The following is a 26,056-nucleotide window of genomic DNA, read 5'->3' as shown; positions in this document are numbered from 1 at the left end:
GAATTTTTGGTCATTTTTTGGTGAATTTTGGGTTTTTTTGCCCCAAATTTGGGGTTTCTGTGGGGCAGGGACAGGTGTGGGGCAGGGACAGGTGTGGGGCAGGGACAGGTGTGGGGCTGGGACAGGTGTGGGGCAGAGCTCTGCCCCATAGATCCACAAAAATCCCAAAAAAAGGGGAAAAAATGGGAATTTTTGGTCATTTTTGAGCCAATTTTGAGCCGATTTTTGGGGTTTTTTTGCCCCAAATTTGGGGTTTCTGTGGGGCAGGGACAGGTGTGGGGCTGGGACAGGTGTGGGGCTGGGGGACAGGTGTGGGGCAGAGCTCTGCCCCATAGATTCCCAAAAAACGGGAAAAAAAATGGGAATTTTTGGTCGTTTTTTTGGCCGATTTTGGGGTTTTTTGCCCCAATTTCGGACGTTCCCTGACGCTCAGGTGAGTCCTGAAGGTCCCGGAGCCTCACCTGGGGCTCACCTGGGCGGATTCTCTCGGGGTTTTGATGAGCTCAGGTGTGCTCAGGTGAGCTCCAGGTAACTCAGGTGTGTCCATAGAACATCTGAACCGTGTCAATGACCAAAACCTTGACTTGGGACTCACCTGGGACTCACCTGGGTGGATTTTCCCAGGGTTTTTTTTGGGCCTCACCTGTCCACCAGGTGAGCTCCAGGTAACTCAGGTGTGACCTTAAAACACCTGAACCGTGTCAATGACCGGAACCTCGACTCGGGACTCACCTGGGGCTCACCTGGGCAGATTTTCCCGGGGTTTTGATGAGCTCAGGTGTGCTCAGGTGAGCTCCAGGTAACTCAGGTGTGACCTTGAAACACCTGGATCAAACTATTGACCAAAACCTTGACTTGGGATTCACCTGGGTGGATTTTCCCGGGGTTTTTTTTGGGCCTCACCTGTCCGCCAGGTGAGCTCCAGGTGAGTTCCTCAGGTAACTCCGGTGTGACCTTGAAACACCTGGATCAAACTATTGACTGAAATCTCCAACTGGGGCTCACCTGAGGCTCACCTGGGGCTCACCTGGGCAGATTTTCCCGGGGTTTTGATGAGCTCAGGTGTGCCCAGGTGAGCTCCAGGTAACTCAGGTGTGACCTTGAAACACCTGGATCAAACTATTGACCAAAACCTTGACTTGGGACTCACCTGGGTGGATTTTCCCGGGGTTTTTTTTTGGGCCTCACCTGTCCGCCAGGTGAGCTCCAGGTGACTCAGGTGTGTCCATAGAACACCTGAACCGTGTCAATGACCGGAACCTCGAGTCGGGACTCACCTGGGACTCACCTGGGGCTCACCTGGGCGGATTCTCTTGGGGTTTTTATGAGGACAAGTGTGCCCAGGTGAGTTCCAGGTAACTCAGGTGTGACCTTAAAACACCTGAACCGTGTCAATGACTGAAACCTCGACTTGGGACTCACCTGAGGCTCACCTGAGGCTCACCTGGGCGGATTCTCTCAGGGTTTTGATGAGCTCAGGTGTGCCCAGGTGAGCTCCAGGTAACTCAGGTGTGACCTTAAAACACCTGGATCAAACTATTGACCGAAATCTCCCAACTGGGGCTCACCTGAGGCTCACCTGGGACTCACCTGGGACTCACCTGGGCGGATTTTCCCGGGGGTTTTTTTAGGCTCACCTGTCCGCCAGGTGACCCCAGGTGAGCTCCAGGTAACTCAGGTGTGTCCATGGAACACCTGGATCATGTCAACAACCCAGACCTTGACTTAGGACTCACCTGGGACTCACCTGGGCGGATTTTCCCGGGGGTTTTTTTAGGCTCACCTGTCCGCCAGGTGACCCTAGGTGAGCTCCAGGTAACTCAGGTGTGTCCATGGAACACCTGGATCATGTCAACAACCCAGACCTTGACTTAGGACTCACCTGGGGCTCACCTGGGGCTCACCTGGGGCTCACCTGGGCGGATTTTCCCGGGTTTTTTTTTTTTTTTTTGCGCCTCACCTGCCCGCCAGGTGAGCTCCAGCTATAACCCCAGGTGCGCGTTTCCCCCCCTCCCCCCCCCCCCCCCCCCCCGCCCCCGCGCAGAGTACGTGGAGCACCTGAAGGACGAGGCGCGCGTGTGCGCCATCATCGCCCGGCTGCAGCGTTACCTGCAGGGCAAGGGCAGCCCCGAGGAGCTGTGCCGCGTCTACCTGCGCCGCGTCCTCCACACCTACTACAAGTTCGACTACGGCGCCGCCCGCAGGAGGGGCGGGGCCGGCCAGGTGAAGGCGGAGGAGGAGGAGGAGGAGGAAGGGCAGGTGAAGGCGGAGGAGGAGGAGGAGGAGGGGAAGGAGCGGCAGGTGCGGGAGGAGGAGGAGGAGGAGGAGGAAGACTCGGAGGCGCTGATGGAGCGGCTGTGCAGGTGAGCCGGGGGGGGGGGGCGGGGCTGCGGTTGGGTGGGGGCGGGGCAGGCCTGGGCACACCTGGGTGGGGGCGGGGGGACACCTGGGGGACACTTGGACACACCTGGAAGGGGCGTGGACACACCTGGGGTCACCTGGACACACCTGGCTGGGGTTGGGACACACGTGGGGGACACTTGGACACACCTGGGGGACACTTGGACACACCTGGGGTCACCTGGACACACCTGGCTGGGGTTGGGACACACCTGGGGGACACTTGGACACACCTGGGGGACACTTGGACACACCTGGGGTCACCTGGACACACCTGGCTGGGGTTGGGACACACCTGGGGGACACTTGGACACACCTGGGGGACACTTGGACACACCTGGGGTCACCTGGACACACCTGGAAGGGGTGGGGACACACCTGGATGAGGTCAGGACACACCTGGAAGGGGCGTGGACACACTTGGGGTCACCTGGACACACCTGGAGGGAGTGGGGACACACCTGGGTGAGGTTGGGGACACACCTGGAGGACACCTGGACACAGCTGGGTGGGGTTGGGACACACCTGGGGACACCTGGGTGGGGTTGGGACACACCTGGATGAGGTCAGGACACACCTGGAAGGGACGTGGACACACCTGGGGTCACCTGGACACACCTGGAAGGGGTGGGGACACACGTGGAGGGGGTGGGGCACACCTGGGGTCACCTGGACACACCTGGGTGGGGTTGGGGCACACCTGGGGGACACTTGGACACACCTGGGGACACCTGGGTTGGGGCGGGGGCACACCTGGGGGGCACCTGGATGGGGTTGGGACACACCTGGGTGAGGTCAGGACACACCTGGTGGGGTGGGGACACACCTGGGGACACCTGGACACACCTGGAGGGAGTGGGGACACACCTGGCTGAGGTTGGGACACCTGGACACACCTGGAAGGGGCGGGGCTGCACCTGGGTGGGGTTGGACACACCTGGGTGGAGTTGGGGCACACCTGGGGAACACCTGGACACACCTGGAAGGGGTGGGGACACACGTGGAGGGGGTGGGGCACACCTGGGGAACACCTGGACACACCTGGGTGGGGTTGGGACACACCTGGATGAGGTCAGGACACACCTGGAAGGGGCGTGGACACACCTGGGGTCACCTGGACACACCTGGGTGGGGTGGGGACACACCTGGATGAGGTCAGAACACACCTGGAAGGGGCGTGGACACACCTGGGGTCACCTGGACACACCTGGAGGGAGTGGGGACACACCTGGGTGGAGTTGGGGCACACCTGGGGAACACCTGGACACACCTGGGTGGGGTTGGGACACACCTGGAACGGGCGTGGACACACCTGGGGTCACCTGGACACACCTGGGTGGGGTGGGGACACACCTGGGCACACCTGGGTTGGGGCGGGGGAACACCTGGGACACACCTGGACACACCTGGGGGGAGTGGGGACACACCTGGAAGGGGTGGGGGCACACCTGGATGAGGTCAGAACACACCTGGAAGGGGCGTGGACACACCTGGGGTCACCTGGACACACCTGGAGGGGTGGGGGGACACCTGGGACACACTTGGAGGGGGTGGGGACACACCTGGGTGAGGTCGGGGCACACCTGGGTGGGGCGGGGGAACACCTGGGACACACCTGGACACACCTGGAGGGGTGGGGACACACATGGAGGGGGTGGGGGCACACCTGGGTGGGGTGGGGTCACACCTGGGAACACCTGGATGGAGAAATGAGGACGGGGGAACACTTGGAGGGAGTGGGGACACACCTGGGAACACCTGGACACACCTGGAGGGGGCGGGGACACACCTGGGTGGGGTTGGGCCACACCTGGGCACACCTGGGGGACACCTGGGCACAGCTGGCCCTGAAATCCGGGATTTTTTGGGGTAGAGATCCCCGGTTTTTTCAGGTTTCAGGTTGTTTTTTTTTCTTCTCACCTGTCCCAGGTGTGTTTTACCTGCCCCAGGTGTGTCTCACTTGTGCCTCACCTGTCCCTAAAATTTTCAAAATCTGGACAGAAAATTCCAAAATTTTGGGGTTTTTTCGGGTTTTTTCGCACCTGTCTCACCTGCCCAGGTGTGTTTTACCTGCCCCAGGTGTGTTTTACCTGTCCCAGGTGTGTTTTACCTGTCCCAGGTGTGTCTCACCTGCGCCTCACCCGTCCCTAAAACCTCCAAATTTTGGGCTGAAAATTCCAACATTTTGGGCCAAAATCCCGGATTTTTTGGGGGATTTTTTTTTCCCCCGCACCCGTCTCACCTGCCCCAGGTGTGTCTCACCTGCCCGGGTGTGTCTCACCTGCCCCAGGTTCGTGTACGCCAAGGACCGCACGGACCGGATCCGCACCTGCGCCATCCTGTGCCACATCTACCACCACGCCCTGCACAGCCGCTGGTACCGCGCCCGCGACCTGATGCTGATGTCGCACCTGCAGGACAACATCCAGCACGCCGACCCACCTGTGCAGGTAAATCGCGCACCTGGGCAGGTAAAACACACACCTGGAGAGGTTGAACACACCTGGGCAGGTAAATCCGGTACCTGGGCAGGTAAATCCGATACCTGGGCAGGTAAATCCGATACCTGGGCAGGTAAATCGCTTACCTGAGAGGGTTAAACACACCTAGGCAGGGGAATGACACACCTGGGCAGGTAAATCGCACACCTGGGGGGGGTCAAACACACACCTGGGCAGGTAAAACACACACCTGGAGGGGTTAAACACACCTGTGCAGGTAAATCCGGTACCTGAGGGCGTCAAACACACACCTGGGCAGGTGAATCGTGCACCTGGGCAGGTAAATCACACACCTGAGGGGATTAAACACACACCTGGAGGGGTTAAACACACCTGGGCAGGTAATGCACCTGCAGGACAACATCCAGCACGCCGACCCACCTGTGCAGGTAAATCCCATACCTGGGCAGGTAAATCGCTTACCTGAGAGGGTTAAACACACCTAGGCAGGGGAATGACACACCTGGGCAGGTAAATCACACACCTGAGGGGATTAAACACACACCTGGAGGGGTTAAACACTCACCTGGGCAGGTAATGCACCTGCAGGACAACATCCAGCACGTTGACCCACCTGTGCAGGTAAATTGCGCACCTGGGGGGGTCAAACACACACCTGGGCAGGTGAATCGCGCACCTGGGGGGGTAAAACACACACCTGGGCGGGTAAAACACACACCTGGAGGGGTTAAACACACCTGGGCAGGTAATGCACCTGCAGGACAACATCCAGCACGCCGATCCACCTGTGCAGGTAAATCGCGCACCTGGGGGGGGTCAAACACACACCTGGGCAGGTAAATCACACACCTGAGGGGATTAAACACACACCTGGAGGGGTTAAACACACCTGGGCAGGTAATGCACCTGCAGGACAACATCCAGCACGTTGACCCACCTGTGCAGGTAAATCCGGTACCTGGGGGGGGGAATGACACACCTGGGCAGATAAATCACACACCTGAGAGGGTTAAACACACCTGTGCAGGTAAATCCCGTACCTGGACAGGTAAATCCGATACCTGTGCAGGTAAATCGCGCACCTGGGGGGGTAAAAGACACACCTGGGCAGGTAAATCGCACACCTGGGCGGGGGAATGACACACCTGGGTAGGTAAATCACACCTTTCTGTCTCATTTATTCGCGCTCACCTGTCTCACCTGTCTCACCTGTCGGTTTCAGATCCTCTATAACTGGACCATGGTGCAGCTGGGCATCTGTCTCACCTGTCTCACCTGTGCTCACCTGTGCTCACTTGTCTCACCTGTGCTCACCTGTCTCACCTGTCTCACCTGTCGGTTTCAGATCCTCTATAACCGGACCATGGCGCAGCCGGGGATCTGTCTCACCTGTCTCACCTGTCTCACCTGTCTCACCTGTGCTCACCTGTCCGTTTCAGATCCTCTATAACCGGACCATGGTGCAGCTGGGGATCTGTCTCACCTGTGCTCACCTGTCTCACCTGTCTCACCTGTCTCACCTGTCTCACCTGTGCTCACCTGTCTCACCTGTCCTCACCTGTCCTCACCTGTGCTCACCTGTGCTCACCTGTCTCACCTGTCTCACCTGTCTCTCACCTGTCTCACCTGTGCTCACCTGTCTCACCTGTCCTCACCTGTCCTCACCTGTGCTCACCTGTGCTCACCTGTGCTCACCTGTCTCACCTGTGCTCACCTGTGTCTCATCTGTCTCACCTGTCTCACCTCTCACCTGTGCTCACTTGTCTCACCTGTGCTCACCTGTGCTCACCTGTCTCACTCTCACCTGTCTCACCTGTCTCACCTGTCTCACCTGTGCTCACCTGTGCTCACCTGTCTCACCTGTGCTCACCTGTCTCACCTGTCTCACCTGTGCTCACCTGTCTCACCTGTCTCACCTGTCTCACCTGTGCTCACCTGTCTCACCTGTCTTACCTGTCTCACCTGTCTCACCTGTCGGTTTCAGATCCTCTATAACCGGACCATGGTGCAGCTGGGCATCTGTCTCACCTGTGCTCACCTGTCTCACCTGTCTCACCTGTCTCACCTGTCTCACCTGAGCTCACCTGTCGGTTTCAGATCCTCTATAACCGGACCATGGTGCAGCTAAGGATCTGTCTCACCTGTGCTCACCTGTCTCACCTGTCTCACCTGTCTCACCTGTGCTCACCTGTCTCACCTGTCTCACCTGTCCCCACAGATCCTCTATAACCGGACCATGGTGCAGCTGGGCATCTGCGCCTTCCGGCAGGGGCTGATCAAGGACGCGCACAACGCTCTGCTGGACATCCAGTCCTCGGGCCGCGCCAAGGAGCTGCTGGGCCAGGGGCTGCTCCTCAGGAGCCTGCAGGTGAGCCCGGAAACCGCCCCAGCCCCCATTATTAGCGGTATTAATAATTATTAATAAGGGGATGGGATGGGTTTGAATAATTGGTTATCGAGGTTCGGGATTAAAAGATAATTGGGGGAAAATCGCATTGGAAAGTCGCTCAGGAAATGGGAGTTCACCGGGACAGGTGAGCCTGAAAATCCCCCAAATCTCAAAATAATTAATATTATTAATAGATACTATTAGTATGACATAATGGGTTAGAATGCCTGATTAATAAGATTCGGAATTAGAAGTAATTTATGGAAAATCCCCTTGGAAAGTCGCTCAGGAAATGGGAGATCACCGGGACAGGTGAGAAAATAAATCCCCCCAAATCCCGAATTATTAATATTATTAATAGATATTATTAGTATAGCGTAATGGGTTAGAATATTTGGTTAATGATGTTCGGAATTAAAAGTTAATTGAGGAAAATCCCCTTGGAAAGTCGCTCAGGAAATGGGAGATCACTGGGACAGGTGAGCCCGAAACACCCCCCAATCCCCGATTATTAGCGGTATTAATAATTATTAATTATGGGATGGGATGGGTTTGAATAATTGGTTAATGAGGTTCGGGATTAGAAGTTAATTGAGGAAAATCCCATTGGAAAGTCGCTCAGGAAATGGGAGATCACTGGGACAGGTGAGCCTGGAACACCCCCCAATCCCCAATTATTAGTAATATTAATAATTATTAATTATGGGATGGGATGGGCTTGAAGAATTGGTTAATGAGGTTCGGGATTAAAAGTTAATTGAGGAAAATCCCATTGGAAAGTCGCTCAGGAAATGGGAGATCACCGGGACAGGTGAGCCCGAAAATCACCCAAAATCCAAAATTATTAATATTATTAATAATTATTAGTAATGTGATGTGATAGGTTAGAATAATTGGTTAATGAGATTCGGGATTAAAAGTTAATTGAGGAAAATCCCATTGGAAAGTCGCTCAGGAAATGGGAGATCACTGGGACAGGTGAGCCCGGAAACCGCCCCATCGCCGATTATTAGCGGTATTAATAGTTATTAATGATGGGATGGGATGGCTTTGAATAATTGGTTAATGAGATTCGGGATTAAGAGTTAATTGGGGAAAATCCCATTGGAAAGTCGCTCAGGAAATGGGAGATCACCGGGACAGGTGAGAAAATAAATCCCCCCAAATCCCAAATTATTAATATTATTAATAGATATTATTAGTATAGCGTAATGGGTTGGAATATTTGGTTAATGAGGTTCGGAATTAAAAGTTAATTGGGGAAAATCCCCTTGGAAAGTCGCTCAGGAAATGGGAGATCACCGGGACAGGTGAGCCCGAAAATCCCCCAAGATCCAAAATTATTAATATTATTAATAATTATTAGTAATGTGATGTGATGGGTTTGAATAATTGGTTAATGAGGTTCGGGATTAAAAGGTAATTGTGGGAAAATCCCATTGGAAAGTCGCTCAGGAAATGGGAGTTGTTAGGACAGGTGAGCCCGGAAACCGCCCCCATCCCTGATTATTAGTGGTATTAATAATTATTAATGATGGGATGGGATGGGTTTGAATAATTGGTTATCGAGGTTCGGGGTTAAAAGATAATTGGGGGAAAATCCCATTGGAAAGTCGCTCAGGAAATGGGAGATCACTGGGACAGGTGAGGAAAAAAATCCCCCAAAATCCCGGATTATTAATATTATTAATAATTATTAATAATATAATATGATAGCTTAGAATAATTGGTTAATAAGGTTCGGAATTAAAAATTAATTGGGGAAAATCGCATTGGAAAGTCGCTCAGGAAATGGGAGATCACCGGGACAGGTGAGGAAAAAAATCCGAAAAAAATTTCCGAAATTTATTATTTTTAATAATTGTTATTAATATAATGTAATGTATTATAAAATTGATTAATAAAATTAAGGAATTGGAAGGTAATTGTGGAGAATTACTTGTTGACGCTTTGAGCAATTAACAGTTTAATTAATCGATCCGGATCGTTTGGAATTAAATACCAAAATAAAATTAATAAAATAAACTAATAAATCAGTATCGAGTGATTAAGTAGTTGATAATGAGGCAAACGAAACAAAGTGAGCGAATAGAGAAGTAAATAAAAGAATTAATAATTAATAATTAAAAGAGAAAAATTAAGTAATTGAAGTCGCGTCGTAAATGAATAACGTAATAAAATTAAATTTAATGAATTAAATAACTGAATAAAATAATAATTATTTTTTTGTAATAAATTATGATTTTACAAAAATAATTGTACGTGAATAATAATTAACAGCTTTTATTAAATTATTTTTAATGATAAAGAAATAATATTATTAGATTAATATTAACAAATAGAAATAATATTAATTAATAATTTAATACAATTCATCAGTTGTCCTATTAAGTGGCTTTAATAATAAATAGCATCGTAATATTAAATTAATAACAATACATAAAATTAGCCTTCTTCAAATTATTAATTTGTAATTTATCAGATGTTTGCTATTAATTAGCTGTTAATAATTATTTTTATTAACAGCTGAATTAATAAATAAATACGAACGTTCATTAAAACACGAAGCCCAGTTATTAATTAATGAACGTCGAGTCCAACTGGTGACAAATCGAAACCAATTAAATGACGAGAAAACATTTCAATTAAAGAGGGAATAATTAATAGACCGGCCGGGTAATTTCTGTATTTTTAATATTATTGATATTTCTTAATATTTTATGTATTTTTATATTTTGCATTTTTTATGTATTTTATATTTTTTATATTTTGTAATATTTTAAATTATTGTATTAGTTTAATGTTTAATAATGACTATATTATTTCTATTATTAAATTAATTACAGTTTTACCTATAAAATCATTTTTAAATGTATTTTATTCGTTTCAATTTCGACACGAAAAACACCCGACTGACGTTTTTATTTTTTCCTTTAAACAAGTAAATCCCAATTTTTTTAAAAAAATCCAATATTTTTATTCCAATTAATTAATTAATGTTTAATTTTTTTTCTATAAAAACATTTTTAAATCTTTTCCACTCTCTTCAATTTCGACACCAAAAACACTCGGCTGACTTCATTTATTTATTTATTTTTTCCTTTTAAAAAAATCCAAATTTTTTTTTTTTAAAAATCATAAATTTTTATTCCAATTAATTAAATTATGATTAATTTTTCGTATAAAAACATTTTTAAATCTCTTCCACTCTCTTCAATTTCGACACGAAAAACACCTTTAAATGACTTCATTCATTTAATTTTTTTCCTTTTAAAAAAATCCAAATTTTTTTTTTTTAAAATCATAAATTTTTATCCCAATTCATTAATTAACGATTAATTTTCTCGTATAAAAACATTTTTAAATCTCTTTTATCCTCTTCAATTTCGACACGAAAAACACCCGACTGACTTCATCTATTTATTTATTTATTTATTTACTTCATTTCCCTTAAAAAAACAAATCCCAAATTTTTTAAAAGAAAAATCTTTATTTTTTATTAGAATTCATTAATTAACGATTAATTTTCTCATATAAAAACATTTCTAAATCTCTTCCACTCCCTTCAATTTCGACACGAAAAACACCTTTAAATGACTTCATTTATTTATTTTTTCCCTTTAAAAAAATCCAAATTTTTTTTTAAAAAAAGTCATAAATTTTTTATCCCAATTCATTAATTAACAATTAATTTTCTCATATAAAAACATTTTTACGTTTCTTTTATCCTCTTCAATTTCGACACGACCACAAAACACCCGGCTGACTTCATTCATTTAATTTTTTCCCTTTAAAAAAATCCAAATTTTTCTTTTAAAAAAATCATAAATCTTTATTCCAATTAATTAAATTATGCTTAATTTTTTCGTATAAAAACATTTTTAAATCTCTTCCACTCGCTTCAATTTCGACACGACCGCAAAACACCCGGCTGACCTTATTTATTTATTCATTTACTTATTTATTTAATTTCCTTTAAATAAACAAATCCCAAATTTTTTTTAAAAAAATCCAAAATTTTTATCCCAGTTAATTAAATTATGATTAATTTTTTCGTATAAAAACATTTCTAAACCTCTTTTATCCTCTTCAATTTTGACACGACGAAAAACACCCGGATGACTTTATCTATTTATTTACTTATTTACTTATTTAATTTCCTTTAAATAAACCCAATTTTTTTAAAAAAAATCATTATTTTTTATTCCAACTAATTAATTAACGATTAATTTTTTCGTATAAAAACATTTTTACATCTCTTTCATTCTCTTCAATTTCGACACGACGAAAAACACTCGGCTGACTTCATTCATTTAATTTTTTCCCTTTTAAAAAAATCCAAATTTTTTTTTTAAAAAAATCATAAATTTTTATTCCAATTCATTAATTAACGATTAATTTTTTCGTATAAAAACATTTTTCAATGTTTTTCACTCACCTTAATTTCGACACGACCGAAAAACACCCGGCTGACCTTATTTATTTATTTATTTACTTATTTATTTAATTTCCTTTAAATAAACAAATCCCAAATTTTTTTAAAAAAAATCCAAAATTTTTATTCCAATTCATTAATTAACAATTAATTTTTTCGTATAAAAACATTTCTAAACCTCTTTTATCCTCTTCAATTTCGACACCAAAAACACCCGGCTGACTTCATTCATTCAATTTTTTTTCCTTTTAAAAAAATCCAAATTTCTTTTTTAAAAAAAGTCATAAATTTTTTATCCCAATTCATTAATTAACAATTAATTTTCTCACATAAAAACATTTTTACGTTTCTTTCATTCCCTTCAATTTCGACACCAAAAACACCCGGCTGACTTCATTCATTTAATTTTTTTTCCCTTTAAAAAAATCCAAATTTTTCTTTTAAAAAAATCATAAATCGTTATTCCAATTAATTAAATTATGCTTAATTTTTTCATATAAAAACATTTTTAAATCTCTTTCACTCTCTTCAATTTCGACACGACCGAAAAACACCCGGCTGACCTTATTTATTTATTCATTTACTTATTTATTTAATTTCCTTTAAATAAACAAATCCCGAATTTTTTAAAAGAAAAATCTTTATTTTTTATTCCAATTCCTTAATTAACAATTAATTTTCTCATATAAAAACATTTTTAAATCTCTTCCACTCCCTTCAATTTCGACACCAAAAACACCCGGCTGACTTCATTCATTTAATTTTTTCCCTTTAAAAAAATCCAAATTTTTTTTTCTTTAAAAATCAGAAATTTTTATTCCAATTAATTAATAATTAATTAATTCTTTTCTGGCTCCCTGCCAGGAGCGCAACGCCGAGCAGGAGAAGGTGGAGAAGCGCCGGCAGGTTCCCTTCCACATGCACGTCAACCTGGAGCTCCTCGAGTGCGTCTACCTGGTGGCCGCCATGTTGCTGGAGATCCCCTACATGGCCGCCCACGAGTTCGACGCCAGGAGGAGGATGATCAGCAAACAGTTCCACCACCAGCTGCGCGTCGGCGAGAGGCAGCCGCTCCTGGGTCAGGGGCCGGCCCCCACCTCCGGCTTTTCGCTCCCCCAAAACCAAAAAAAATCCCAAAATTTTACGCCGAAATTCGGAGGGTTTTGAGCACGGGGGGAGGGGGGTGGGAATTTGGAAGTTCGGGGGGGGATTTTGGCGACGAATTTTGGGGCGTTTCAAGGTCGAATATCGGGTTTGGAGGTCCAAAATTAGCTCGGTTCGGTCTTGGTTCCGTCACTTTATCTTTCAAAATGGCGGTTTTGGACCTTCTCGAGGTTCCTCAACTGAAAATCGGTTCTTTTGCCCAAAATTGAGGTTTTTTCACAGAAATTTGGAGTTTTGAGGTCGAAATTTGGAGTTTGAGGTCCAAAATTAGCTCGGTTCGGTCTTGGTTCCGTCTTTTTATCTTTCAAAATGGCGGTTCTAGACCTTCTCGAGGTTCCTCCGATCAAAAATGGAGTTTTTTGACCAAAGTTGAGGAGTTTTGACCAAAATTTGGAGTTTTGAGGTCAAAATTTGGCTTTTGAGGTCCATAATTATCTCGGTTCGGTCTTGGTTCGGTTGTTTTAGGTCCTAAAATGGCGGTTCTAGATCTTCTTGAGGTTCCTCAACTGAAAATCGGTTCTTTTGTCCAAAATTGAGGTTTTTCACAGAAATTTGGAGTTTTGAGGTCAAAATTTGGCTTTTGAGGTCCGTAATTATCTCGGTTCGGTCTTGGTTCCGTCTTTTTATCTTTCAAAATGGCGGCTCTGGAGCTTCTCGATGTTCCTCCGATCAAAAATGGAGTTTTTTGACTAAAATTTGGAGTTTTGACCAAAATTTGGAGTTTTGAGGTCGAAATTTGGCTTTTGAGGTCCATAATTATCTCGGTTCGGTCTTGGTTCGGTTGTTTTAGGTCTTAAAATGGCGGTTCTAGATCTTCTTGAGGTTCTTCAGCAGAAAATCGGTTCTTTTGCCCAAAATTGAGGGTTTTTCCCAGAAATTTGGAGTTTTGAGGTCGAAATTTGGGTTTTGAGATCCATAATTATCTCGGTTCAGTCTTGGTTCCGTCTTTTTATCTTTCAAAATGGCGGTTTTGGACCTTCTTGAGGTTCCTCAGCTTAAAATCAGTTCTTTTGCCCAAAATTGAGGTTTTTCCACAGAAATTTGGAGTTTTGAGGTCAAAATTTGGGTTTTGAGGTCCAAAATTATCTCGGTTCGGTCTTGGTTCCGTCTTTTTATCTTTCAAAATGGCGGTTCTGGACCTTCTTGAGGTTCTTCAGCAGAAAATCGGTTCTTTTGCCCAAAACTGAGGTTTTTTCACAGAAATTTGGAGTTTTGAGGTCGAAATTTGGAGTTTGAGGTCCAAAATTAGCTCGGTTCGGTCTTGGTTCCGTCTTTTTATCTTTCAAAATGGCGGTTCTAGACCTTCTCGAGGTTCCTCCGATCAAAAATGGAGTTTTTTGACCAAAGTTGAGGAGTTTTGACCAAAATTTGGAGTTTTGAGGTCAAAATTTGGCTTTTGAGGTCCATAATTATCTTGGTTCGGTCTTGGTTCGGTTGTTTTAGGTCTTAAAATGGCGGTTCTAGATCTTCTTGAGGTTCTTCAGCAGAAAATCGGTTCTTTTGCCCAAAATTGAGGTTTTTCCACAGAAATTTGGAGTTTTGAGGTCGAAATTTGGGTTTTGAGGTCCAAAATTAGCTCGGTTCGGTCTTGGTTCCGTCTTTTTATCTTTCAAAATGGCGGTTCTGGACCTTCTTGAGGTTCTTCAGCAGAAAATCGGTTCTTTTGCCCAAAACTGAGGTTTTTTCACAGAAATTTGGAGTTTTGAGGTCGAAATTTGGAGTTTGAGGTCCAAAATTATCTCGGTTCGGTCTTGGTTCCGTCTTTTTATCTTTCAAAATGGCGGTTCTAGACCTTCTCGAGGTTCCTCCGATCAAAAATGGAGTTTTTTGACCAAAGTTGAGGAGTTTTGACCAAAATTTGGAGTTTTGAGGTCAAAATTTGGCTTTTGAGGTCCATAATTATCTCGGTTCGGTCTTGGTTCGGTTGTTTTAGGTCTTAAAATGGCGGTTCTAGATCTTCTTGAGGTTCTTCAGCAGAAAATCGGTTCTTTTGCCCAAAATTGAGGGTTTTTCCCAGAAATTTGGAATTTTGAGGTCGAAATTTGGGTTTTGAGATCCATAATTATCTCGGTTCAGTCTTGGTTCCATCTTTTTATCTTTCAAAATGGCGGTTCTGGACCTTCTTGAGGTTCCTCAGCTTAAAATCAGTTCTTTTGCCCAAAATTGAGGTTTTTCCACAGAAATTTGGAGTTTTTTGAGGTCGAAATTTGGAGTTTGAGGTCCAAAATTAGCTCGGTTCAGTCTTGGTTCCGTCTTTTTATCTTTCAAAATGGCGGCTCTGGAGCTTCTCGAGGTTCCTCCGATCAAAAATGGAGTTTTTTGACTAAAATTTGGAGTTTTGACCAAAATTTGGAGTTTGGAGGTCGAAATTTGGAGTTTGAGGTCCATAATTATCTCGGTTCAGTCTTGGTTCGGTTGTTTTAGGTCTTAAAATGGCGGTTCTAGATCTTCTTGAGGTTCCTCAGCTAAAAATCAGTTCTTTTGCCCAAAATTGAGGTTTTTCCACAGAAATTTGGAGTTTTGAGGTCGAAATTTGGGTTTTGAGGTCCATAATTATCTCGGTTCAGTCTTGGTTCCGTCACTTTATCTTTCAAAATGGCGGTTCTGGAGCTTCTTGAGGTTCCTCAGCTGAAAATCGCTTTTTTTGCCCAAAATCGCCTTTTTTCGACCCAAATTTTTTGAATTTTGACCCAAAATTTTAGTTTTGACCTTTAAAAAATGACAATTTTCACTTAACCAGGGTTTTTTCCCCAAAAATTTGGAATTTTTTTCCCCAAAATCGCCGCTTTTCACCCCAAATTTTTGTTCCTTTTGTCCCAGGTGTCTCACTTGTCCCAAGTCCTCTCCTGACCTCGTTGTGCCGCCATTTTTTGCCCAAAAATCTCCATTTTTACCTCAAAAAATCGCAATTTTCACCTAAAAAAATCAGGATTTTTTCCCCAAAAATTTGGGGTTTTTTTACCAAAATCGCCGCTTTTCTCCCCAAATTTCTCTCACTTTTGTCCCAGGTGTCTCACCTGTTCTAAGTCCTCTCCTGACCTCCTTGTGCCGCCATTTTGTGCCCCAAAAATTCGATTTTTTTCCCCAAAAAACTGTAAATTTCACCCAAAAAAAGGGAATTTTTCCCCAGAAATTGAAATTTTTTTCCCAAAATCGCCGTTTTTCAGCCCAAATTTTTGTCCTTTTTGTCCCAGGTGTCTCTCCTGTTCTAGATCCTCTCCTGACCTCCTCGTGCCGCCATTTTGTGACCCCAAAAAACTCCATTTTTAGGTCATAAAAACGACATTTTTCACCCAAAAAAACCGGGATTTTTCCCCAAAAAACTGGGAATTTTTTCCCAAAATCGCCGCTTTTCACCCCAAATTTTTGTCGCTTCTCTTCCTTTGTCTCACCCGTTCTAGATCCTCTCCTGACCTCGTTGTGCCGCCATTTTGTGACCCCAAAAATCCGATTTTCCCCCCAAAAAACCGCAAATTTCACCCAAAAACTCGGGATTTTTTTCCCCCAAAAACTTGGAATTTTTTCCCGAAATCGCCGTTTTTCACCCCAAATTTTTGTCACCTTTCTCTCAGGTGTCTCACCTGTCCCAAGTCCTCTCCTGACCTCCTCGTGCCGCCATTTTGCGACCCCAAAAAACTCCATTTTTAGGTCATAAAAATGACATTTTTCACCCCAAAAAACTGGGTTTTTTTCCCCAAAAAACCAGGAATTTTTTGCCAAAATCGCCGCTTTTCACCCCAAATTTTTGTCGCTTCTCTTCCTTTGTCTCACCCGTTCTAGATCCTCTCCTGACCTCGTTGTGCCGCCATTTTGTGCCCCAAAAATTCGAATTTTTTTCCCAAAAAACCGCAAATTTCACCCAAAAACTTGGGATTTTTTCCCAAAAAATTGGGAATTTTTTCCCGAAATCGCCGTTTCTCACCCCAAACCCCCCGTCCTCCCCCGCAGGCCCCCCGGAGTCCATGCGGGAGCACGTGGTGGCCGCCTCCAAGGCCATGAAGACGGGCGACTGGCGCCGCTGCCATCGCTTCGTGGTCAACGAGAAGATGAACGGCAAAGTGTGGGACCTGTTCCCCGAGGCCGACCAGGTGCGCGCCATGCTCGTCAGGTGAGCCGCGCCTGGGCGCAGGGGAAGAGGTTTTGGGGTGAATTCCGGAGATTTTGGGAAAAATTCGGGAAAAATTCGGCGAATTTTGGGCAAATTTTGGGCGAATTTTGAGGATTTGGGGGTGAATTTTGGGTGAATTTTTAGGGAGTTTTCGGGAGGGATTTGGGGCGAGCAGGTGAGTCCCACCTGGGCACAGGTAAGGCGGGAGGATTTTGGGGAAAATTCGGGAGATTTTGGGCAAATTTTGAGCAAATTTTGAGCAAATTTGGGGCATTTTTAGGTGAATTTTGGGTGAATTTTGGGGGATTTTTGGGTGGGTTTTGGGAGGGATTTGGGGTGACCAGGTGCGCGCCACGCTCGTCAGGTGAGCCGCGCCTGGGGGCAGGTGAGGGGGTTTTGGGGTGAATTCCGGAGATTTTGGGAAAATTTGGGAAAAATTCGGCAAATTTTGGGCGAATTTTGGAGATTTTTAGGTGAATTTTGGGGATTTTTGGGGATTTTCAGGTGAGTTTTTGAGGGATTTGGGGCGAGCAGGTGAGTCCCACCTGGGCACAGGTAAGGCGGGAGGATTTTGGGGAAAATTCGGGGGATTTTGGACAAATTTTGGGCGAATTTTGGGCATTTTTAGATGAATTTTGAAGGAATTTTGGGTGATTTTTGGGTGGGTTTTAGGAGGGATTTGGGGTGACCAGGTGCGCGCCACGCTCGTCAGGTGAGCCGCGCCTGGGGGCAGGTGAGGGGGTTTTGGGGTGAATTCTGGAGATTTTGGGAAAATTTGGGAAAATTCGGCGAATTTTGGGCGAATTTTGGGCGAATTTTGGGCGAATTTTGAGGATTTGGGGGCGAATTTTGGGTGAATTTTTAGGGAGTTTTCGGGAGGGATTTGGGGCGAGCAGGTGAGTCCTACCTGGGCACAGGTAAGGCGGGAGGATTTTGGGGAAAATTCGGGAGATTTTGGGCAAATTTTGAGCAAATTTTGAGCAAATTTTGGGCATTTTTAGGTGAATTTTGAAGGAATTTTGGGGGATTTTTGGGTGGCTTTTGGGAGGGATTTGGGGTGACCAGGTGCGCGTCATGCTCGTCAGGTGAGCCGCGCCTGGGGGCAGGTGAAGGGGTTTTGGGGTGAATTCCGGAGATTTTGGGAAAATTTGGGAAAAATTCGGCGAATTTTGGGCGAATTTTGGGCGAATTTTGAGGATTTGGGGGTGAATTTTGGGTGAATTTTTAGGGAGTTTTCGGGAGGGATTTGGGGCGAGCAGGTGAGTCCCACCTGGGCACAGGTAAGGCGGGAGGATTTTGGGGAAAATTCGGGAGATTTTGGGCAAATTTTGAGCAAATTTTGAGCAAATTTGGGGCATTTTTAGGTGAATTTTGAAGGAATTTTGGGGGATTTTTGGGTGGGTTTTGGGAGGGATTTGGGGTGACCAGGTGCGCGCCATGCTCGTCAGGTGAGCCGCGCCTGGGCGCAGGGGAAGAGGTTTTGGGGTGAATTCCGGAGATTTTGGGAAAATTTGGGAAAAATTCGGCGAATTTTGGGCGAATTTTGGGCGAATTTTGGGCGAATTTTGGAGATTTTTAGGTGAATTTTGGGGATTTTGGGGATTTTTTGGTGAGTTTTTGAGGGATTTGGGGCGAGCAGGTGAGTCCCACCTGGGCACAGGTAAGGCGGGAGGATTTTGGGGAAAATTCGGGAGATTTTGGGCAAATTTTGGGGGATTTTTTGAGGGATTTCAGGTGCCCAGGTGAGTCTCGGGTGGGCCGGGGGAAGGATTTTGCGGCGAATTCCGGGGATTTTGGGTGATTTTGGGGCCAAAATTCGGGATTTTTTGGCGATGTGGGCGTGGCCAGGTGTGCCCAGGTGTGCCCAGGTGTGTCCAGGTAAGGTTTGAGAACGAATTTGGGGCATTTTGGGTAATTTTGAGTTATTTTGCTGCCAAAATTTGGGATTTTTTGGGGTTGTGGGCGTGGCCAGGTGAGTCCAGGTGTGCCCAGGTGCGCCCAGGTGAGTCCAGGTGCGCCCAGGTGTGTCCAGGTAAGATTTGAGCACGAATTTGGGGCATTTTGGGTAATTTTTAGTTATTTTGGGGCAGAAATTTGGGATTTTTTGGGGTTGTGGGCGTGGCCAGGTGCGCCCAGGTGAGTCCAGGTAAGATTTGAGAACGAATTTGCGGCATTTTGGGTAATTTTGAGTTATTTTGGGGCAGAAAATTGGGATTTTTGGGGTTGTGGGCGTGGCCAGGTGCGCCCAGGTGTGTCCAGGTGTGTCCAGGTGTGCCCAGGTGTGCTCAGGTAAGATTTGACAATGAATTCGGGGCATTTTGGATGATTTTGAGTTATTTTGTTGCCACTTTGGGGTCAAAATTTGGGATTTTTTGGGGTTGTGGGCGTGGCCAGGTGTGCCCAGGTGTGTCCAGGTGTGTCCAGGTGTGACCCCCCCGTCCTTCCGCCCCGCAGGAAGATCCAGGAGGAGTCTCTGCGCACTTACCTGTTCACCTACAGCAGCGTCTACGACTCCATCAGGTGGGGGAGGAGCTTTTGGGGGGAAAAACGGCGATTTTGGGGTCGGGGAAAAAAGAACGGGGAGATTTGGGGGAAATTTTGGGAATTAGGGGGGAAAAATGGGGAAATTTGGGTGAAATTGGGGAAATTTGGGAGAAAATTGGGGAAATTTGGGGGGAAATTGGGGAAATTTGGGGGGAAATTGGGGAAATTTGGGGGGAAATTGGGGAAATTTGGGGAAATTTGGGGGAAAATGGGAAATCAGAGTGAAAATTGGGAAATTTTGGGGAAAATTGGGGAAATTTGGGGGGGAAATGGGGAAATTGGGGGAGATTTGGGGAAATTTGGGGGGAAAATGGGGAAATTTGGGGGAAATTTGGGGGAAATTTGGGGGGGAAACGGGGAAATTTGGGGGAAATTTGGGGGGAAATGGGGAAATTTGGGGGAAATTTGGGGGAAATTTGGGGGGGAAATGGGGAAATTGGGGGGAAAATGGGGAAATTTGGGGGGAAATTGGGAAATTTGGGGAAATTTGGGGGAAAATGGGAAATCAGAGTGAAAATTGGGAAATTTTGGGGAAAATTGGGGAAATTTGGGGGGGAAATGGGGAAATTGGGGGAGATTTGGGGAAATTTGGGGGAAAATTGGGGAAATTTGGGGGGAAGTTGGGGAAATTTGGGGGAAAATGGGGAAATTTGGGTGAAAATTGGGAAATTTGGGGGGAAATGGGGAAATTTGGGGGAAAATGGGGAAATTTGGGAGGAAATGGGGAAATTTGGGGAAAATGGGGAAACTTTGGGGGAAATTTGGGGGGAAATGGGGAAATTTGGAGAAAAAAATGGGGAAATTTGGGGGAAATGGGGAAATTTGGGGAAATTGGAGAAAAAAATGGAGAAATTTGGGGGAAATGGGGAAATTTGGGGAAATTTGGGGGAAAATGGGGAAATTTGGGGGAAAATGGGGAAATTTGGAGAAAAATTGGGAAATTTAGGCTGAAAAAACGGGGAAATCGGAAATTTTTAAAAAGTGAATTTTAAGCAGAAAAAAAAGAGTTTTGAGGTTAAAAATTAAGGATTTTCAGGTTAAAAAAATTTAAAAGTTTGGGATAGAAAAGGAAAATTTGGGGTAAAAAAATGAGAATTTTGAGGATAAAAACGGTGAGTTTTGATGTTTAAAAATTGCGAATTTCAGTGTTAAAAATGGGGAGTTTTGAGATAAAAAAAGGGAATTTTGAGGGAAAAAAAGCTGAATTCTGAGGGAGAAAAATGGCGAATTTTGCGGTAAAAATTGTGAGTTATGACTGTAAAAAATGGGAAAATTTGGGGTAAAAAAAATGGAAAAATTTGGAACTAAAAAGGAGGAAATTTGAAGTAAAAAATGATGAATTTTAATGTAAAAAAATGGGGATTTTTGAGGATAAAAACGGGGATTTTTGAGGGTAAAAATGGGGATTTTTGAGGGTAAAAATGGCGATTTTTTGAGGGTAAAAATGGGGATTTTTGAGGATAAAAACAGCGATTTTTGAAGTTAAAAATCGCGAATTCGGAGAAGAAAGAAACGCCGCGAGTTTTGGCCGCGGAACCGCCGAATTTTTCCGCGAAACTTCGTGAACTTTGACGCCAAAATTCGTCGGTTTCGCGGCGAAAAAAAAAAAGCTAAATTTTGGCGGGAAAAAAAAGTATTTTAGGGTTAAAAAAGCTGAATTTCGGTTTTTTCAAAAACCCACCTGTTTAGGCGTAAAAAAAAAATTTGAGTTTCAGGGGTTTTTTTTAAAGGAAACGCAAATTTCCGAGCTGAAAAACCAACGATTCGGGGATTTTTTTAAAAAAAAACGTGAATTTCGATCGGAAAAAACGACGAAATTCGGGTTGAAAACGATCGGAATTCCGATTTTTTTTTTTTGGGGGGGATAGCATGGAGACGCTGGCGGCCATGTTCGAGCTGGACCTGCCCACGGTGCACGGCATCATCAGCAAGATGATCATCAACGAGGAGCTGATGGTGAGCGGCTCACCTGGGGCCAGGTGTGGCCTCACCTGGGGCCAGGTGTGACCTCACCTGTGAGGGCCGAGACACCCGGATGGGATTTTGGGCCGATTTCGGTCAATTTTGGGTCATTTTGGGGCAATTTTGGGTCATTTTTGGGTGATTTTGGAGCCATTTTTGGTTGGTTTTGGGTCAGTTTTGGGGTTACCTGTGCAGACAGGTGTGGGGAGCTCACCTGGGGACAGGTGTGACCTCACCTGTGAGGAGCGAGACACCCGGAAGTGATTTTGGGTCGATTTGGGGCAATTTTGGGTCAATTTTGGGGCCATTTTTGATCAGTTTTGGGTCAGTTTTGGGGTTACCTGTGCGGACAGGTGAGGTGGGCTCACCTGGGGACAGGTGTGACCTCACCTGTGGGGGGAGACACCCGGATGAGATTTTGGGTCATTTTGGGGCAATTTTGGGTCAATTTTGGGTGATTTTGGGGCCATTTTTGATCAGTTTCGGGTCAGTTTTAGGGTTACCTGTGGGAAACAGGTGTGAGCTCACCTGGGGACAGGTGTGACCTCACCTGTGGGGGGAGACACCCGGATGAGATTTTGGGTCATTTTGGGGCAATTTTGGGTCAATTTTGGGTGATTTTGGGGCCATTTTTGATCAGTTTCGGGTCAGTTTTAGGGTTACCTGTGGGAAACAGGTGCGAGCTCACCTGGGGACAGGTGTGACCTCACCTGTGAGGCCCGAGACACCTGGATGGGATTTTGGGTCGATTTGGGGCAATTTTGGGTCAATTTTGGGTGATTTTGGAGCCATTTTTGATCAGTTTTGGGTCAGTTTCAGGGTTACCTGTGCAAACAGGTGAGGGGAGCTCACCTGGGGACAGGTGTGACCTCGCCTGTGGGGAGAGACACCTGGATGTGATTTTGGGTCGATTTGGGGCAATTTTGGGTCAATTTTGGGTGATTTTGGCGCCATTTTGGTTGGTTTTGGGTCAGTTTTGGGGTTACCTGTGCAGACAGGTGAGGGGAGCTCACCTGGGGACAGGTGTGAGCTCACGTGTTGGGAGAGACACCTGGATGGGATTTTGGGTCGATTTGGGGCAATTTTAGGTCAATTTTGGGTGATTTTGGAGCCATTTTGGAGCCTTTTTTGGTTGGTTTTGGTCAGTTTCAGGGTTACCTGTGCGGACAGGTGAGGTGAGCTCACCTGGGGACAGGTGTGACCTCACCTGTGAGGGGCGAGACACCCGGATGGGATTTTGGGTCGATTTGGGGCAATTTTGGGTCAATTTTGGGTGATTTTGGTGCCGTTTTTGATCAGTTTTGGGTCAGTTTTGGGGTTACCTGTGGGAAACAGGTGTGATTTCACCTGTGAGGAAAAGACACTTGGATGTGATTTTGGGTCGATTTGGGGCAATTTTAGGTCAATTTTGGGTGATTTTGGAGCCATTTTGGAGCCATTTTTGGTTGGTTTGGGTCAGTTTTAGGGTTACCTGTGGGAAACAGGTGCGAGCTCACCTGGGGACAGGTGTGACCTCACCTGGGGACAGGTGTGACCTCACCTGTGAGGGCCAAGACACCCGGATGAGATTTTAGGTCGATTTGGGTCAATTTTGGGTCAATTTTAGGTGATTTTGGCGCCATTTTTGATCAGTTTTGGGTCAGTTTTGGGGTTACGTGTGCAGACAGGTGAGGTGGACTCACCTGGGGACAGGTGTCACCTCACCTGGGGACAGGTGTGAGCTCACCCCTGAAGGCCAAGACACTTGGCTGTAATTCCGGGTCGATTTCGGGTCAATTTGGCGCCATTCCGGTCGGGTTTTTTTTCGGGGAGGGGGGCCGGGGGCGGGGCTCACCTGTGGCTCAGGTGAGCCTCACCTGCGCGCACCGGCCAGGCCTCCCTGGACCAGCCGACGGCCACGGTGATGATGCACCGGACGGAGCCGACGGCCACGCAGAACCTGGCGCTGCAGCTGGCCGAGAAGTTGGGCAACCTGGTGGAGAACAACGAGCGCGTGCTGGACCAGCGGCAGGGCGCCTACGGCGGCTACTTCCGAGGTGCCCGGGACACCTGGGACACCTGGGCGCACCTGGACACACCTGGGACACACCTGGGGACACACCTGGGGACACACCTGGGACACACCTGGGGACACCTGGGCGCACCTGGGACAGCTGGGGGCAGCTGGGACACCTGGGACACACCTGGGCGCACCTCGGTGCACCTGGGGGCAGCTGGGGACACCTGGGGACAGCTGGGACACCTGGGGACAGCTGGGGACACACCTGGGACACACCTGGGAACACCTGGGCGCACCTGGGGACACCTGGGCACACCTGGGGACACCTGGGCACACCTGGGGACACCTGGGCGCAGCTGGGGACACCTGGGGACACCTGGGGACACCTGGGGGCACCTGGGGATACCTGGGACACACCTGGGGATACCTGGGGACACCTGGGGGCAGCTGGGACACACCTGGGGACACCTGGACACACCTGGGCGCACCTGGGACACCTGGGGACACCTGGGACACACCTGGGGACACACCTGGGGGCAGCTGGGCACACCTAGGGACACCTGGGACACACCTGGGGGCACCTGGGGACACAGCTGGGGGCACCTGGGGATACCTGGGGACACCTGGGGACACACCTGGGGACACCTGGGCACACCTGGGGGCAGCTGGGGGCACCTGGGACACACCTGGGGACACCTGGGGACAGCTGGGACACACCTGGGACACACCTGGGGACACCTGGGGACAGCTGGGGACACCTGGGGGCAGCTGGGGACACCTGGGGACACCTGGGGACACCTGGGGGCAGGTGGATGTACCTGTGTGCACCTGGGACACACTTGGGGACACACCTGGGCACACATGGATATACCTGAGGGTAGCTGAGATACACCTGGGGGACACCTTTGATACACCTGGGCACACCTGGGGATACCTGGGCACACCTGGGCACACCTGGGACACACCTGGGCACACCTGGGGACACCTGGGCCCCGCCCCGCCCTCACCTGTGCCGTCCCCTTCCCCCGCAGACCAGAAAGATGGCGGCTACCGCAAAGGCGACGGCTACCTGCGGCGGGGCGGCTTCCGGCAGGAGCGCGGCAACTACTGAGGCCTCACCTGCCCCACGGCGGGGCCCTCACCTGCCCCACGGATCCCTCACCTGCCCCACGGAGCCCTCACCTGCCCCATAGATCCCTCACCTGCCCCATAGATCCCTCACCTGCCCCATGGATCCCTCACCTGCCCCATAGATCCCTCACCTGCCCCATAGATCCCTCACCTGCCCCACGGATCCCTCACCTGCCCCATGGATCCCTCACCTGCCCCATGGATCCCTCACCTGCCCCATAGATCCCTCACCTGCCCCATGGATCCCTCACCTGCCCCATAGATCCCTCACCTGCCCCATAGATCCCTCACCTGCCCCACGGATCCCTCACCTGCCCCATGGATCCCTCACCTGCCCCATAGATCCCTCACCTGCCCCATAGATCCCTCACCTGCCCCATAGATCCCTCACCTGCCCCACGGATCCCTCACCTGCCCCACGGATCCCTCACCTGCCCCATAGATCCCTCACCTGCCCCACGGATCCCTCACCTGCCCCATGGATCCCTCACCTGCCCCATGGATCCCTCACCTGCCCCACGGATCCCTCACCTGCCCCACGGATCCCTCACCTGCCCCATAGATCCCTCACCTGCCCCATAGATCCCTCACCTGCCCCACGGATCCCTCACCTGCCCCACGGATCCCTCACCTGCCCCATAGATCCCTCACCTGCCCCACGGATCCCTCACCTGCCCCATGGATCCCTCACCTGCCCCATGGATCCCTCACCTGCCCCATAGATCCCTCACCTGCCCCACGGATCCCTCACCTGCCCCATGGATCCCTCACCTGCTCCATAGATCCCTCACCTGCCCCATAGATCCCTCACCTGCCCCATAGATCCCTCACCTGCCCCACGGATCCCTCACCTGCTCCATAGATCCCTCACCTGCCCCATAGATCCCTCACCTGCCCCATAGATCCCTCACCTGCCCCATGGATCCCTCACCTGCCCCATGGATCCCTCACCTGCCCCATAGATCCCTCACCTGCCCCACAGATCCCTCACCTGCCCCACGGATCCCCCACCTGCTCCGTGCAGGGCCCGGCCGCTCCAGGTTAATAAACGGATTGCTAACGAGGGCGGGAACGAGGCGTTAATTGACGCGTCGACGAGGGGCGGGGCCGCCGCACGGACCCGCCCTCCGCCCCGCGTGATCTCTCCCCTCGCCGTTTCCCGCCTTTTTTCCTTCCCTGACGTTTTCCTGCCATTTTTTTTCGCGTTTTCCCGCCATTTTTTCTCACGTTTTCCCAGCTTTTTTCCCTTCTCCTCACGTTTTCCCGCCGTTTTTTTCTCACATTTTCCCGCCATTTTTTCCTCACGTTTTCCCGCCTTTTTTCCTTTCTCCTCACGTTTTCCCGCCATTTTTTTCTCGCATTTTCCCGCTTTTTTCCCCCCTCATATTTTCCCACCTTTTTTCTTTCCCTGACATTTTCCTGCCATTTTTTCTCACGTTTTCCCGCCTTTTTTCCCTTCTCC

General features: G+C 47.7%; 1 protein-coding gene across 1 annotated transcript; it reads left to right on the top strand.

Moving 5' to 3' along the window:
- Positions 1-1,394: 1,394 nt before the first annotated feature.
- Positions 1,395-25,657, top strand: LOC136305826 (eukaryotic translation initiation factor 3 subunit C-like). Its single transcript, XM_066209135.1, has 10 exons — positions 1,395-1,479; positions 2,045-2,363; positions 4,691-4,850; positions 7,081-7,230; positions 12,551-12,764; positions 16,799-16,958; positions 19,413-19,478; positions 21,371-21,458; positions 23,338-23,500; positions 24,495-25,657. Exons 1-10 carry the CDS (start codon positions 1,395-1,397, stop codon positions 24,572-24,574), a joined length of 1,485 nt encoding a protein of 494 aa, XP_066065232.1. The 3' UTR covers positions 24,575-25,657.
- The last annotated feature ends 399 nt before the right edge of the window (positions 25,658-26,056 follow it).

This window comes from Chamaea fasciata, unplaced genomic scaffold (genome assembly GCF_029207755.1).
Source record: "Chamaea fasciata isolate MVZ Bird 193981 ecotype frontalis unplaced genomic scaffold, bChaFas1.0.hap1 SCAF_682, whole genome shotgun sequence".
NCBI lineage: Eukaryota > Metazoa > Chordata > Aves > Passeriformes > Sylviidae > Chamaea > Chamaea fasciata.
The sequence above is the reverse complement of the archived record's forward strand: the minus strand, read 5'-3'. Positions and strand labels throughout refer to the sequence as shown.

What these genes read in the sequence shown, in the direction of transcription:
- LOC136305826 (XM_066209135.1), top strand. Translation starts at nt 1,395, where the DNA reads ATGACTGAAACCTCGACTTGGGACTCACCTGAGGCTCACCTGAGGCTC. An exon ending in TCATCAACGAGGAGCTGATG is followed by an intron (nt 21,459 to 23,337) that starts GTGAGCGGCTCA and finishes CGCACCGGCCAG; the next exon opens with GCCTCCCTGGACCAGCCGAC. An exon ending in CTACGGCGGCTACTTCCGAG is followed by an intron (nt 23,501 to 24,494) that starts GTGCCCGGGACA and finishes CTTCCCCCGCAG; the next exon opens with ACCAGAAAGATGGCGGCTAC.